This window comes from Phaethon aethereus, assembly GCF_964289735.1.
Source record: "Phaethon aethereus genome assembly, chromosome: 15".
NCBI lineage: Eukaryota > Metazoa > Chordata > Aves > Phaethontiformes > Phaethontidae > Phaethon > Phaethon aethereus.
This window is the reverse complement of record NC_138591.1, coordinates 17164892-17180166: the sequence shown is the minus strand read 5'-3', so window position 1 is coordinate 17180166 and position 15275 is coordinate 17164892. Positions and strand designations below refer to the sequence as shown.

Genomic DNA, 15275 nt, shown 5'->3' with positions numbered 1-15275 from the left:
CTTCCTTATTAGCGATTGCTAATAGCCAAAACCCCATCAATCCTTATCCAGTGAATATACCTTTTAGTTAGGCTGAGGTGATTTCTTTTTGATGGATTTTTTTGTGTGCACATGTGTGTGGGAGGCAACATTCTATTTTCATCTCTCTCTCTCTCTCTCGCTATCTCTGACCCAAAACAAGAAGAGTTAAAAAGCAACTTCTGCCAACCCCAAGCTGAACACTGGACATCTTTTATCATGAATATCAGTTTTAGTTCCAGAGATAAGGTTCCAGTAGGACAGGCCACTCATTGGCTCACGAGGCTGCTCAAAGTCAGGCTGAAACATGACGCTCTTTATGATAAAGAATACATGAGAAACTTTATTACAGGGTAGAAAAGAGACAGGAAGGATACCCGAAACAGACTGGGAAGGCACTGTAGTGCTGCAAAGCATCCCGAAACTTGTGTAGCAGGTGACAGAGGGCAGAAGGCTATAGGAAAGTCAGACACAGGCAACCAGCAAAGCCATGAGAAAGGAATGTGAGGCAGATATGGCTGAACCAGATCACACACGAGATAAAGAGACAGGCAAGTCTGAGTTACAGGACTGTAATTCCTTCCCAGGATTCTGGTGAATACAGAAACCACTAAGTCTTGTTCTCATGGTTTATACCATCACCATGATCTCTAGATGGATTAACAGCTCTCCTATTTACTGCATATATAAACCAAAACTATTTACAATGAGATAAATGCCTTTAGAAATATGTTCTCAACACAGGGCCTGAGTGGATTTTCAAACTGTTGCATAAGTCAGCTGTATCATTCAAAATAGCACGACCAAGTCCTTGACTGCTTTGAACATGGGCTTCACATGGGAAATTCTGTAGCAGCTCTGTCACTGGGGAATGCTCGCATCTGGAGGATTGTGTTCTCAACTGGTAGAAATCAGCATATCTCCAATGAAATCAATAAAAATATGCTGATTTACACAGGCCAGGAAGCCAGTGAATCAGTGGAATTACATAGATTATGACCAGATGAGAATTTGATCTAAAAATGCCTCAACCCTTCCACTGTTTTTAATTAAAGAAATGCAAACATTTTCATTGCTATCCAACAACTGTTTGAGAACCTCTGTGAAGTAAATTGGTGGATTTCACCCCAGTTTCCATCAGGCACAAAGTTCATCATAACATTTGACCCTACAGTCTCAGCAGAGTGACACTGAGCCCTGGAAGCAGAGATACTCTTTTCAGGCTTGGAGAGAAGTGCTACAAGTCAGAGTTCAGTTTTTTTTTAAATGGGAATAACACATGAAAGCTCACACTGCAGCTAGTCATGAGCTAACTAGTTTCTCAATGGAAGATTCAGACTCTGGGGCTGTTCAAGTGGCAATTTTCATTAGCACTGAACTAACATTAAAGGAGGTTAGCAATGTTTTAACGGAAGTGTGAACATCATTAACAATTAATACTGTTTAAGGGGAGTTTAAGTGATTTAAAAGCCTTGTGTGGGCTGTCCGCTCAGGATGAAACCTACCTTGAGTGCATGGATTGGTATCGATATGCCAGTGTCTTTAGCCAGGGAAAAGAATAAGGCCAACATGCAGGGTGGGGAGGAAAAAACACAAATACCCTGTTTTCCCTAGGGGAAAAGGCTAATATGGGATGAATGGGAAGAGTGAGCAAAAGGTGGTTTCTTTAGAGAAGAAAAAAATCTGTGATCCAAAGGACAATTAAGATGAAACAGACCATCACTTGTTCACAGCCCTCTTGACTACCAGAAAGGATCTATTCTTAACTCGAACAAGGGGCAAGAAACAGGCATCTGTGTCCACTCACTTCTTTTACCAAGGACACTGTTATACTTACACAGCCCTCTATTTCCAGTAGTCACTTTGACTACTCTGAGACTGGTGCAACAATTTTTTACTTTCTGTGCCTTGTTCTTTGTAAACTACGGGAACAATCCACCATCCACTGACTTCAGCAACACTTTTATTTACTGACTTTAAGGTGAATTAGAACATAATTTCCCCTTTGTTCACCCACTGTTTTGTAGCTGTTGAAAGAAGATTTCAAGAATGATTATATATTCACTGGAGGGTAAAACACAGCCTTAATCATGCAGAACCTTCTTTTGTGCACTGTCATTGCACGTACTCACCAGAGAGAGAAGCCATGTCACAAGGGCCTGGTAGATGTCAGCTGCTCTCAGCACCATGTTAGGCACTTGCCCGCCGCACGGATCTGTAGCTACTTGGCCACAACTTGACAGCCAAACGGTCATAAGCAGCACCTCATTTTTCATACTGTGTGGTCTAGGCAATGTGTCAATATCTGGCAAATAAGAGGCTTCCTGTCAAAAAAAAGTACGAAAATGGAAGTCATTTGGATTCCTGGAACTGTATTCATCATCGCGAATGAATTACATTCATTGACATCACAGGAGGGGCAATTAATACCTAGTGAGCATCTCTCAAAGAGGAAGCATGAGCCATAAAAGCTAGGTCATTATATCAGCAACATCTTCTTGAGCACTTAGTTTTTCTTGGAGAGCTGTCACCTGGGTCTTCATTAGTCAAATTCTTCTTGGTAAATGGAAGATTATGTGATCACAGCTGGAAATAGTGTGATCGAATATATTCTGTATTCTTTAAGATTCAGTGTTTTGTCTTTTATCTATTCATCTATTTTAAATCAGTGAAATGCCTTCAAAACAAGCCTGATAGGAGCATCAAAACTTTCATTATTTTCTGCTCTATCTAACATATCTCATTTCATAGATGATGTGACGCTTAAGTGAACTCATCTCCTTTCTTTACTTTCATATTGATACTTGGTTATTTAGGGTGCAAATTCCCTCTCCTTTAAGAGACCCATTCTTTAAGAAACAACCTCAAGCTTGAACCATGGGGTTGTAGTTTATAGGATCTCTTTTGTTCTTCCAAAGATGTGGTGGCCGCAGCTGTAACTATTAGGTGGCTTGCTATTCCGATCTATATTCAATTTGCTGTCCCTGACATTTCTTTTGTAAATTAGGAAGCTAGGAAGCTAGTCCCCAAAATAGCAAAGATTCTCCAGTATACATAAGAGTATTGCTCCTCAACAGTTATGATCCTTTAATAATGCCCCTCAGCCCGCGCCGCGCCCCCCCCCCCCCCCAAAAAAAAAAAAAAAGCATCCTGAGTGTATACATTCTACAGGCATGGACATACTTCCATTTTGCAAATAGCTGGAGATGTTTACGGAGTTTATGTTTCCAAGCTACTTGTTAGAGCACCAACTCCCCACTGCACAGCCAGCAAAGTGCAACATGACTGCATTTCCTATACATGTCAACATGATCAGCCAACAGACTAAACTGCTAATTAAGACGAGCAGAATTAATCTGAAATAACCTACTGTACTGACCAGACCTGAAAGCATCCCTTCTGTGAGACAAGCTGCAGAACACCGTAGGAACACAATGGGAGCAGGAGCGTATTGAGGAGCACCTAAGCAGTTATGTTTTCAGTTGCTCCAGGTAGCCCTTAATGAGGATGTCTGCCCATGCCTTTACACTGAATTAACCTTAATTTGATTTACCCGAATTTACTTTGGAAACAAAGTAAGCTAAATCCCATTAAAGCCACTTTAATTCTGAACTAAAATGTCTACAGAAGTGTTTAATGACTAATCCACTTGACAAGTTAATGCACCTTGACTTTTGTGCCTGTCCTCAAAATAGACAATTCCTTAAAACATTTTTCAAAAAAAAATATACTAATAAAAAGCCACAAGCAGATATATCATGTCATCCAGTGTTTTGGTACTGAAATATCTGCCACAGACACAGCACTGTCTACAAGTACCAAATAAAAATTGTAGTCCTGGGGAGCTAACAGAATTCATGAGGGCTTTGACCCTATCATCATAATTCTCTGAGGAAGAGGCCTTGAAAGAAACGTGGAGACTTTCAGGAAAAGATTACCTTCTTCTATATCCTTTACTGGAGAAATGGTTTGTTCTTCCTCTCTCAGCAAGGGTATGGAGATCAGTGACAGGAGGTAACTCAAGAGCTATAGATTAAACCAGTATCTGCTAACGCTTCAGCAGGAAATTTCCAACTATTTCAAATTTGCTTGGCCTAGTAGCAGCAGAGGGCTCAATAGGTTTTCTGACCAAGATGGGCTAAGAATTTTACTTATTAAGGTTCTTTCTGAGAATGAGTGAGGTTTTGATCAATGTTGCTGCTGCCCTCTCTTCCCTCTGCCAGGCTCCTTACCCCAACAAAAATCTAGGTGTAAAAGAACTTAACTAGTTTCAGATACATCAAGGATAATGAACAAAAAAGGAGCTCATCCTATTTAATTCTGGGCAAGAATTGCCAAAGATACTTTCAGTGCTTTCTTAGTATGCCTTCCCACAGCATTGCCCAATTTACCCTACTCTACCTATGAAGGGAGTTCAACTTGCCTACATGTTACACTGGCTTTTATTTGTAACAGTATTAGATTAGAAAAGGACCAAAATTACTCAAATGCTTTGGCTGGAATTGTGCTGTCAATCACAGACAGGCTTGCAGCTGATTGTAGTCAAGTGCTAACAATTACTATAGAGTAAATAAGATAAAATTTCCTATTTCTAAAGTGCTTGCTATTTTATTTTGCAATTACAGTTTACAATATTGCAGCTTATAACCTTTCAGCTCGATTTTCCAACCACCCCTCCACCGTCACTTCTGGCCATCTTTCTCCACTCTAACATAACAGCAGTGCAAGTAGAAGCACTAACCACACTAAGCAGCCAAGGAATAACCTCCCCCCAAATCCACACCAAAAAAGAAATGAGGAAAAAGGAATTGCAAGACAACTTAAGGATACCCATATCTTCTAGCCTTCAGCTACAGTGGTGTTGAAGTTACACACACAGAGGCACAGCCCCAAATGAAACTACTGTTCATTAAAAAAAAAGTCTGTAATGTGAAGGCATCCATACAAGCAATCATTAAAAAAATTGGCATTTTACCTCCTTTTTTTTTTTTTCAAAGCAGAGTTGTTTATGATCACAGCAAGCCGAAGCTTAGTAGATACAAGTTTGTCAGCCAAGATTAATGTCACTTTGTTTCTAATAAAATAGCTCTAATTGGTTAAATGACACTTGTGTTGATCGTTTTTTAAAAGACTACTTGGCATTGCTTTTACCACGCCTGCATACTAGATTGGACAAACAGCTCTGTTGCCCTAAAACTGTGAAAAATTATTGAAACTGTTAGGGGCTGGAATGACCAAGTAACAGCTCAGGAGTCAAGAGGGCCAAGTGACAACTTTGCTGCTGGTTTCCATCTAGGTACAAGGATGACAGCAAGGAAGAGCAGTTGCTATCAACTGCTGTTTGGGAACAGCACTACATTACACATTCGGAAAGTTCATTTCACCACACAGACCCGAGAAAGCAGTGAGTACTTCCCAGCAGAACCAGCTCACCCAGTCTGAGGGTTTTTCCCAGCAGAAGGACAGGTCAGGGGGAAGATAATTTATTTTAGAGATATGGTCTCTCTTTTGCAGGTAGACATAACTTCAATATTTCCCTTCTAGCACCTTTTCCAATACTAACTAAACCAATGCTAACAGTGAAGCAAGGTATCATATTCAATCAAAACCCACTCTCTATTCTGTTGAGCAGACTCTACAACAGTGAGAGCTAAACCAAAATATCCACCACACATAAAATGAAGATAAGTTATACTCACATAGTCTCCTCCTCCTTTACTGGAAGGGCTGAGGGGGAAGGGGAGGAATAGGAAGAATCTTACTTTCATTGGCTGGAGGATTAATCAAAATAATTGTTTTCAGCCATGTCTAAATTTATCCTTCTATGTCATCTGCACCCGAGCTTGGATCACAGATGTAAGAGGCAATCCCTGATGAATGGCAAATTACCGACTGCAGAAATCGTTTGCCAAATGATGCATCTGTTGTACGTTTGTAAATGTGAGCTGATTTCTACGTACTTTAGCAGCTCTAGCTAATTTCTCTAATGCAAATTCTATACTCTTACGCTGAAATAGCTCTAGCATTGCATGTTCATCCTTCATTATAGGCAGAGCTCATAGTACAAAAAGCAAGCATGTTGATTATGTGGTTATACATTTATTTTCCACACAGTCAGGTTGCTAACGTAGGAGAGGAGATAGTTAGGACACATTTAACAATTCTGTCCATCTAAGGCAAAGCAGATAACATTCTTTCATGGTTTCTAAAAATTCTCGCATTAGATGAAGACATATTGGAAATGCCAAGTGTTTGTTCATTTTCATTCTGTGGTGAAGGAAAAATGATGACAATGCCATCTGTTAGATTATTTGAAATTCTACATTAAATTGTGGAATAAACCCTGAAACCATTCAAAGAACTGTTTTATCATTGCAAAGTGAGAGCAATGGATACGAATGCGGAAAATATCTGCATTTCCTGCATGCAACTGGCAGAACATACTGTAATTAGGAAGGCAACATTTAATAACAAAAAGGAGAATACGATTGATGTTAATGATCTGAATGGTCTTCCCGTTAATGCGTTTTTGCACTAGATTCACTCTCTATAGCACCAATGGCTTTCTGAGTATCAAACATGCTGAGATTATGGGTCTGAAAAATATGATGGTGGCAAGATGTTACTGAAATTTTCTGATCTGAATTGAGCTTCAGATTGCTAAAATGGAGGAGTTATGGTCCTCCAAAGCAGATAACTCTGCCAAAGTAAGATTGCAGGAATTCAAAGAGCTGCATAATGGAAGCATTATTTGCTACGATCTCTGTAGTTTCTCCAATTCAGTTAGGGCATTACATATCTGAGTTTAAGTTTAAAAAGAAAAAAAAAGGACGACAATTTCTTTGCTGAGAATTATGATCTTGTTCTGGACAGTTATTCTTAGTCTTGGGCATGAAGAATATAACCTCTCCTGATTCAGAAGAAACCACTTTTGCAACTCTAGCAGCATGAGCGTGCTAAAGCTAGACAGCATCTCTGCTGGAGCATAAAGAGGGCAAGTGTCAAAGAGAAACATCAGCTCGTCACCAGAAATTACTGAATATAGGAGTGCAGTTCAGATGTGACGCACAGAAAGGAGCTGAGCTCTGCTCGGCATAGGAACCAAGGACAGCAAAATTCACCTTATATACCTTTTCATGTTGCTGCCAGCTGAGCCTGGTCAGCCCCAAGTGCAATTTAAAGTAGCTTTACGGCAACCACAACACTGGCAGACAGTTAATGATAGCTAGGATCAGTTACATTTCTGGCTCAGGACATGTCAGTGTTCTACAAAAATCCCTCTTCATCCTATGCATAATCCCTCTCAACACATGAACACAACTAAGAGATGTGATGCGGTGGGAATTACACTGTTCTGTGCCACTTTGGCATTAGCCTACATTAAGGGCTCAAAGGCTTCACTAGAGTTAACGGCTCATCTGTGCTGTCAAAGATACACATAACCCCTCGGGCAAGGGTCAAGGATCCAGCCCATAGAATATGTTAGCAGAGAGACAACTGTGTGATCACTCAGGATCACACAGGAAGAAAGTGTGATTCACTTCAAACTTCAACATACATTTGTTCTGCTATCTGCAGTGAACAGGACAACTCCACAGCATCAGACGTTTTCTCCTGAATAAGAATCTGGTACCCTCAAGTGTGCTCCCTGTGCTAACCTGCTCCCTTCTACTTGTCCTGCCAGTACTCCTGATACGAGTACACGGCACTGCCCCTGCCGCGCTCTCTCTCTTGTATATGCTAGTGTGTCTTACTGGGATCTCTTGCTTTGTCCTGGCCGGGAACATTATTACTATTAGAGAGTCTTACACAGCTAGTTAACATTCTTTTTTGGACAGTATCTTTCTAGTCAGTCTGAGTTCACTAGACCAGAATACTACAAATGAAACAAGCTATCAGTCAGCACTGATAGGCATGCACAGTTAAAGCAACGATGACTTTCTTGATAGAATTGCTCTTGAATTACCCCATTAGGTCATAGAATGTTCTAATTAGTATTTAAAGCCAGCTAGGAGCATGTGTCAAGTACCAGCCTAACTTTCAGATAACTACGGACCAATTCCAAACATAATTCTATGTTCATTAGAACACAGAACATTCACACGGTTGTGAAGCATGTTAACAAACAAAAAATGTTTGAAAATGAGTATTTGCATGCAAGTACATTCATGAAAAAATGTGTAAATTGAGGCCATTTAGCAACAAGTCTGAGTGCAGCTAAAAAACCATTCAAATAACTGGCAACATACAGCTTCTGTATTTGTTAGAAGGGGAAAATTTTCTGATAGAGGCTCGACTCCTCAGGTAAACAAAAAAGTGCTCTGAAAATTGCACTAAAATTTAAATCAAAGTAACATTGAATCCTATTTGATTGTGTTTGCTTTCTGAGACATAATCATTAAAAATGAGAAGTGCATTTTCCATGATTGGTGTTTACACTACAGTAACACTTAGAGAGGCTTAGAGGGATTCATAGCCTCATTGTGCTGATGTTCTGAGCACATGTAACAAAACGTTCTTCCTCTAATGGGTTTATACTCCTGGTTAACGAGAAGCAGCTGAAATAAGTAAAAGAAGTTTAATTACTTACACATTTCATGTGAGCACAAGACTGGGAATCAGGAACTTGTGCTTCAGTCCTGGCTCTGGAATGGAGTATTTCTCTGTGAAACTGTAAAGTGAGGATAGTATTTCTTTATCCTAGTCCCTGTCTAGCTGGATTAATTATCAAAAGCCTGTAAAACACTCTGAAGAGGAACAGCGTTAAGATTATCAAGAAACTGTCAATATTAATCTGTTCCCTTTCTTGACACTCCTGAAACAGTATCATGTGCTCCAAAACCCAAAGAGGAGTATCTGTGTCTTCCATAGCATTGTTCTTCAAATGATTTCAAACTGTCTCACAAATAAAATGCGCCATGATTTCCACACCCACAGCAGGGAAGGAAGTTGTACATGGTCACTTTGAAATGCTGTGATAGAGCATGGAATTGGTCCGTAGCCAACTGAAAACCTTCTGGTATTTGTCACATGCTCCCAGTTGACTTTAAATACTGTTGAAATGGCTCTAGTTTGATACTCCAGGAGGTTCACCATATACTTACCAACTTGGGTAAAGCCTTACTTTTTCTAGTCTTTAATCTATTTATCTTTTCTTTCCCCTGATAATCTAGGGAAATCCCTCAAGAAAAAAAAAAGGGGGAGTGGGGGTGAGCAAAGCATGCTCAGCTGCTTTATCAGAAAGTTTTACCAGAGCCCAAGTGGCCTGCTTGTCAAACTCTCACCTTCCAGTTTAGAAACGGATTGTGTCCAGTCTGTCATATAGGCTCTGTGATCTTGCATCCAGCTGCAAAATACTATGCAGATAACCCTTCAGACCTGTGAATTCTCCAAGGTAATAAATATAGGGGTTTTGTGATTCTAAGAACTGCTAAGTGCTTACAATGTCCACTGAAGCTTGTGGGAACTCCAGGTGCTTGACACATAGCTGGACAGAGTTCTACGTTTTTAAAATAAAAATAGCTGCATGATACTTTCACTCCATAATCTCAGATAAAGCCTTGAATTCCATTCCCTGTCACTAAGAATAATGCTTCCATAATTATTATTTGTGTAATAATGTGTTTACAAGTTGTGACCAAGCTTATCCCCCAGCATGCTAAGATTTGGAACTGCAGTCCAACCTAAGTCATAATGCTAAACAAGAAGGCAGGAGAAAAACTAGGAATACAGTTTAAACTATAAAGCTTCTTTAACAGCAGCGTGGCTGTGTCAGACAAGCGTGTACATCCCCTTCAAAAAACAAAGGGACAGATTCAGCCTCCTTTCATCTACAAATAGCCTCACTGATCACAGCCCTGAGGTAAGGCCAGGAGTTACGAATTCTATTCTGATTCCAAGAGATGCACAGCAGAAAGTACTTCTCTGTATAATTAAACGTGACTAGCACTTGTTCATACACATTGCACACGTACAGTCGCTATTCCTTCTGCCAAAAAACAGGACCTGTGAAAAAGCAAGACCTGAATAGACAAAAGGTACCAAAACAGTCTTCTGTCCTCCTGCCATTTTCTAAGTGAGAAACAGAATTTAGCCCATAGACATTTTACATCATTGTCTGCTCTTCAAGTTTAATCTGAACCATCCTACTAATGTGAATGGAGGAGTATTTAGGACCTCTGCTGGCAGCAACTTCATGCATGTAATTCTGGAAACTATATTCTTTTTACTTACATTAACCTTTCCCTTAAGCAACAGCAACGAATGTTCCCATCTGTCAAGATCATGCATAAGTATTCAAGAATAAGCCCAAACTCATTTTAATCACTTCCAAGATATGCCAAGGAATATAAAGGATTAAATATTTCACATTTTCCTGGGGCCATTTCAAACTCCAATCAGAGAAACAGCACTGAAAGCAGTCATTTCTGTTTAAAGATCTGACTGTTCAATTTGTTCTGTGACTGGAAAGTGCAATGGACAAAGGTGGGAGCCCCTGTGAAACCATCAGAGCGGGTGTCCACGTGAAAGATTAAATGGAAGGTTCTCTATGGCTATTTGGTAGTCCTGTTGCATTCAGTAGAGAAGGTGAGTTTCCTAGTTCTGAGCATATATGCAGCAACTTGGCTGAGCAACCTACTGAAGCAGACAACAGGTTATTAAAGCAGGATTACTCCATGTCATTTAACTGCTCTGGTTGTGTGAGCAGAACTACTGAGAAGAGTCATATGTCTGTAAAGTACCTGACTTGCTTTAATCTGTGCCCTAAGAATGCCAAAGCACACACTTCTGTAACATCTCTTACTCGGAGAACACGGAGAGCAAGCAAGCGGACTCTGCCTGCGTAAAGGAAGTTGTTTATAACAGATATTTGAGGCCTAGATTCTCTGCTTTGCCTATTAAGGCAAATCCTTAGGATAGATCTGTGCCACCCTGAGCCATGGCAGAGGCAGGAGCAGCCTCAGCTCCTCTGGCTTGCTGACTACATCCAAGGAGACCATAAACCACCTAAAACTCAACCTAAGCATAACATACTGTGCCAGCAAATCCTCTCCCCTGCCCCTTTCTTTCACTGGTACCAAGTGGGAAGATAAGGAGGAGGCCAGAAATACAGGCTCTGTGCCAGCTAACAGTTGTCTATGCTAGAAAAACATTTTCTTGGGAACTTCCATGCTATTCTGAATCCTGTGTGCTGGACTGGTGGTACAAACAGGAATCTTGTCCTTCTGTTTTTGCACACTAAATTTAACTACATCTCTAATTGCCTTAGTTTATTTTTAAGCCTTCCTCGAGTTGAGGCAGTAGGTTCATTAAATACAAGAGATTTTAATCTTGTTTCAGGAACTCATTAAATACCTCACTGTAAAAAAAGGGAGGAATTCAGGGGCCATCTGCTGGCTGTTTGGCACATCACTGCTGGCCACAACCCTGCAGAATCCGTCCAAGAGAGTGAGAAGACCTAGAGTGAAGCACAAGCCAAATTAAGCTCTGATGCCAGAAAAAGATTTAGTGTAGGAAATATTTTGCAATTTTTACAATTTTTTTTAAGCTATAGTAAAATAATAGTAAGGGCTAAATGCTGTGTTCAGTTACATTCACACGGGTGGAACATAGTGGTTGCTTTGGTTCCGTGTAAATCAAAACAGTTGGTCACAGGGTGATTTATACTTATGAGATCAGTTTTAGAGTAATACAGATATAGAAAAATTCAGTTACTAGGTCACAAGATCATTATAACTGAAATAAGACTTAACAGCATCCCTCAACATCTCCAAATATGTATATTGTACCACTTTGTTGGAAATAAATTGACATTTCCGTGCAGAACTAGCACAGAATCTACTCTTTTCATAGCTGGTCGATCAGGCCCTTGTATGTTCTTTCTACTGAGGCATGAATTTCACTTTCTTACAGTTCTTTTCCTTCATGCATTTTCCACACAGCAATAAAGAAAGGAGAACTTTTAAATACTGCTTAGGCCATCACCTAAGGGCATTCATGTAAGCAGCTCTGCAATGGAATTGGTGAGATGCCAAAGTAGTATGGTCCAGCTGGTAAACTGTGAGGTTGTGATCCTGGGACCCACAATGTCCTTGAGCAACCCTCTGTGCACAGGTAAGATGTAAGAAAACAGGCAATTTCCAGTGCTGATGCCAGCACTGCTACACCCTTAAAAAGATCAAGACACCCATACAACAGTAATGGAAATCACAGACACCTATTTCAGTAAGACAGGTAAAGAAGCAAAAGCATTTCACTGACAACTGTGCAAATCAAGGCACCTGCTACACAAAAAAACCCATATGGGACCAGTAATTGAACTAAAAATATTGCTACAGGTTTCAGAAATCAATCTCTACTTTCAGTCATACCGTGTAAATCTAGGGTAACTGTCACAGTAACTGAACATACAATACTTCAGCACTCTTCTTGATGGAAAGCATGACCCAGGAATTTTGTCAGGGATTTTCCTATAGCAGTGATACCAGACCAAAGCGAGAATAAGGCCGTAAAAGGGCAAGGAAGATTTTGACCATAGTATATTGTTAATTTTAGCTTTGTGGGAATGCAAGCAGGGAGCTGAGTCAACAGTATATATAAAAAACGTACCAATTTTGACAGAAAGGTTATAGAGTCTATGTTTACAAGATAGAAAAGAAAGTATCTGCATACTACATTTGTTAAGCTAGAATGAGTCGGTTGCAAGGCTGAATGTTTTTGTTTTGTAAGCCAGATGTAAGACTAAGCTGCAATAAGATGATTGTGGCAATATAATTACTAATACAAGGTTAGCCAAAGTGATTGTGTAGCCAAGAAAAATTAGATGCCTCAGTATGAGTCAACGCATTTATTTTCCAAACAGTTTGGCTGTACAAGGTAGATAAAACAGTGCTTATAAGGTACTGGTAACAAGGTGGTTCCTAATAGCTTTCAAACTACATTATCTCGTTCTGCCATATCACAATAAAGCAATAAAGGTACAGAGAGAAGCAAGCTGAAGCCCTGTTGAAAACACCTATTTTACCCCAATAGTAAAAGAGCTTAATAAAAGCTAAATGCTACTTGCTGTCTGTTAAATTAGTTCCATAGCTGGATGTAAAGGATCAGGGCCATGAGTAGCACCTCCTGCAAAGGTTTAGCTGCCAGTTCGGACACATGTTCAGGCGTGTAACTTCGGATGAGTGCTGGGAAAAGAGCTGTGTGAAGCCTCTGCTGCGCCCCTTTGCTTGGGAGCTGCATTTAAGCTGAGACACTTGCCCTTGGTCCTTGACTGACTTCCACTGCAGCTATACCTCTGCCTGGCCTCACTTCACCCATCTAAGCCCTGCCCTTAACTAGCTCATTGGACTTTGTGGTTTGATCTCAGGCCTGCTCCATCACTACAGACTTTCTGGGTCATCGCGGGGCTGCTGGCTGACCCTGAGTACTGACACCTGGCCCAGTTCTGTCCCTACCTTGACTTTCTGTCCTTGTTCTTGGACCTACTTCATTACCACAGACTTACCAACTGGTTACCCTCACTGGACCCACTCTGCTTGTTTTGTTTGGGTACTGCGGCACTGCACTCCTTGCTGGTGAGGTCTCTGCCCCTGCCTGCCTTGCTGTCATCTGCAGCTCCTGGCTTGTCTTCCCTTACAGAGTAACCTGCTTGTGCTGCTCCCCGACATAAACTCAAGATATGAGCCAGGCAAAAATAAAAACTATTATCTGGATGCCATCTTATGGGAACGTAATACAGAAATCACCATTAGTACTAAGTTACTCTATCATAATACACAAGATGAATGAAATGACAGATCAAACCCATTTCATTTTACATCCTCCATTTAACTGTTTTACATACTGCACAGCATTCCTTCTCCGTGTCGCTTGTCAATAACACTTACTCTGCTCAAATACTGAAACTAAACCTATGGATGCCAGCCTAAACTATTAATTCAACCTGACCTTACAGTGTGGATCACATCACCACTCTGCTGGCTTCCAGCATAACTGTAGATGCTTGAATCGGTTCTGAATTAGATCTAAAGGTTAAAATGTCATTAAGGGACCCATTTTCAGAAGATATCAAATCAGGCCAGTCTTAAGTTTCACAGAAAGTTTGGATGGTGGAGGGGAGTAGAAAAAAATAAAAAAAAAAAATCAGGTACTTCCATGCATTTTTGAAAAGAAGAGGTGGGCCAGATTGAAAAAGTATTCACATACCTAAAGACACAGACTTCACAGGCAGAATGCTTAGAATAAGCCCACTGATTTCCAGGGAAACTTGGTACTTGCATGTCTTGAAAATACCACTGGATATCAGCCCCTTTTTTAGATGTTGAAGTATCTCTGAAAGTTAGTTCTTAGTCTCCTAAGTTACCTGCACTGTTTTGAAAGTGTTCTTCCCAGACCTGATTCTTATTTGTATTAGTGCTCCCCCCAGAGTGAAGCTGAGTACAGAGTTTGACTGAACTAGGTTAAGAAAAAAGACAGTAGCATTAAATCTGATTTCACTGCTTTTAAGTTTTAGACAAGAACTCTAATGTAACCCTAATGCAGCTTTTTAAATTTCCTTTGTGTTTCTTTCCCAGCACCTCAGCTACAGTAATTGCAGAGTTTCTAAACTTTCCCTCTGATTATTCAATTCAATTATTTATGTACAATATAAATGGTCAGAGGAATTCTGGAAACTATGACAAGTGTTCCAGGTCTGAACATCTATCATTGCCAAAACAACAGACTTAAAAAACAAATTTGAAAGTGTGCTACTCTGTCAAACGCTGTGGCTTGCTCTTTGAATATACATGTTTATATAGAGATATTAGATATTTTCACTGAGAGACACAGCTGCCAAATTACAGCTTCTTTAGTTTTAAATGTAAAAACATTCAAGTTTTTCTGTCTTCCTATGTGCAAAGGAAAAAAATAAAAAGAAAAACCTGTTCAAATTCAAAGAAAAAATGCTGCTGTCAAGATGAATTTCAAGTAATCTTTATAAATGACTGTTGTATTTGATAGATGATGCTGATACATTTTTCATTCTTAACTTTAATAATGAGTATTTCTGAAGAAGAACCGAGAGCAAAGTTGCCCACAGAACACAGTTATGGGTTGTGCTGATTTTGTTTCTACCAACAGTGTCTTGTAACTTCAGGCAGGTTTCCCTCAAACAGGCTGTCAGGTAGTTTAGGTACCAGTTAGCTGTTTCTACAGGCATCAGAAACTGAGTAAATCCTGGGCTGGTGAGCTTACACCGATGTCCATGACTAGCTGGC

The 15275-nt window shown here is 40.1% G+C and overlaps 1 protein-coding gene across 1 annotated transcript in view; it reads right to left on the bottom strand.

Moving 5' to 3' along the window:
* Nucleotides 1-15275, bottom strand: part of DNAAF8 (dynein axonemal assembly factor 8) — a gene marked incomplete at both ends in the record, with an annotated part of 91740 nt that overhangs the window by 60164 nt on the left and 16301 nt on the right. Inside the window, one exon of the mRNA XM_082006715.1 lies at nucleotides 2151-2342. Within this exon, the coding sequence (XP_081862841.1) occupies nucleotides 2151-2342 (192 nt within the window). The remainder of the gene's footprint in view (nucleotides 1-2150; nucleotides 2343-15275) is intronic.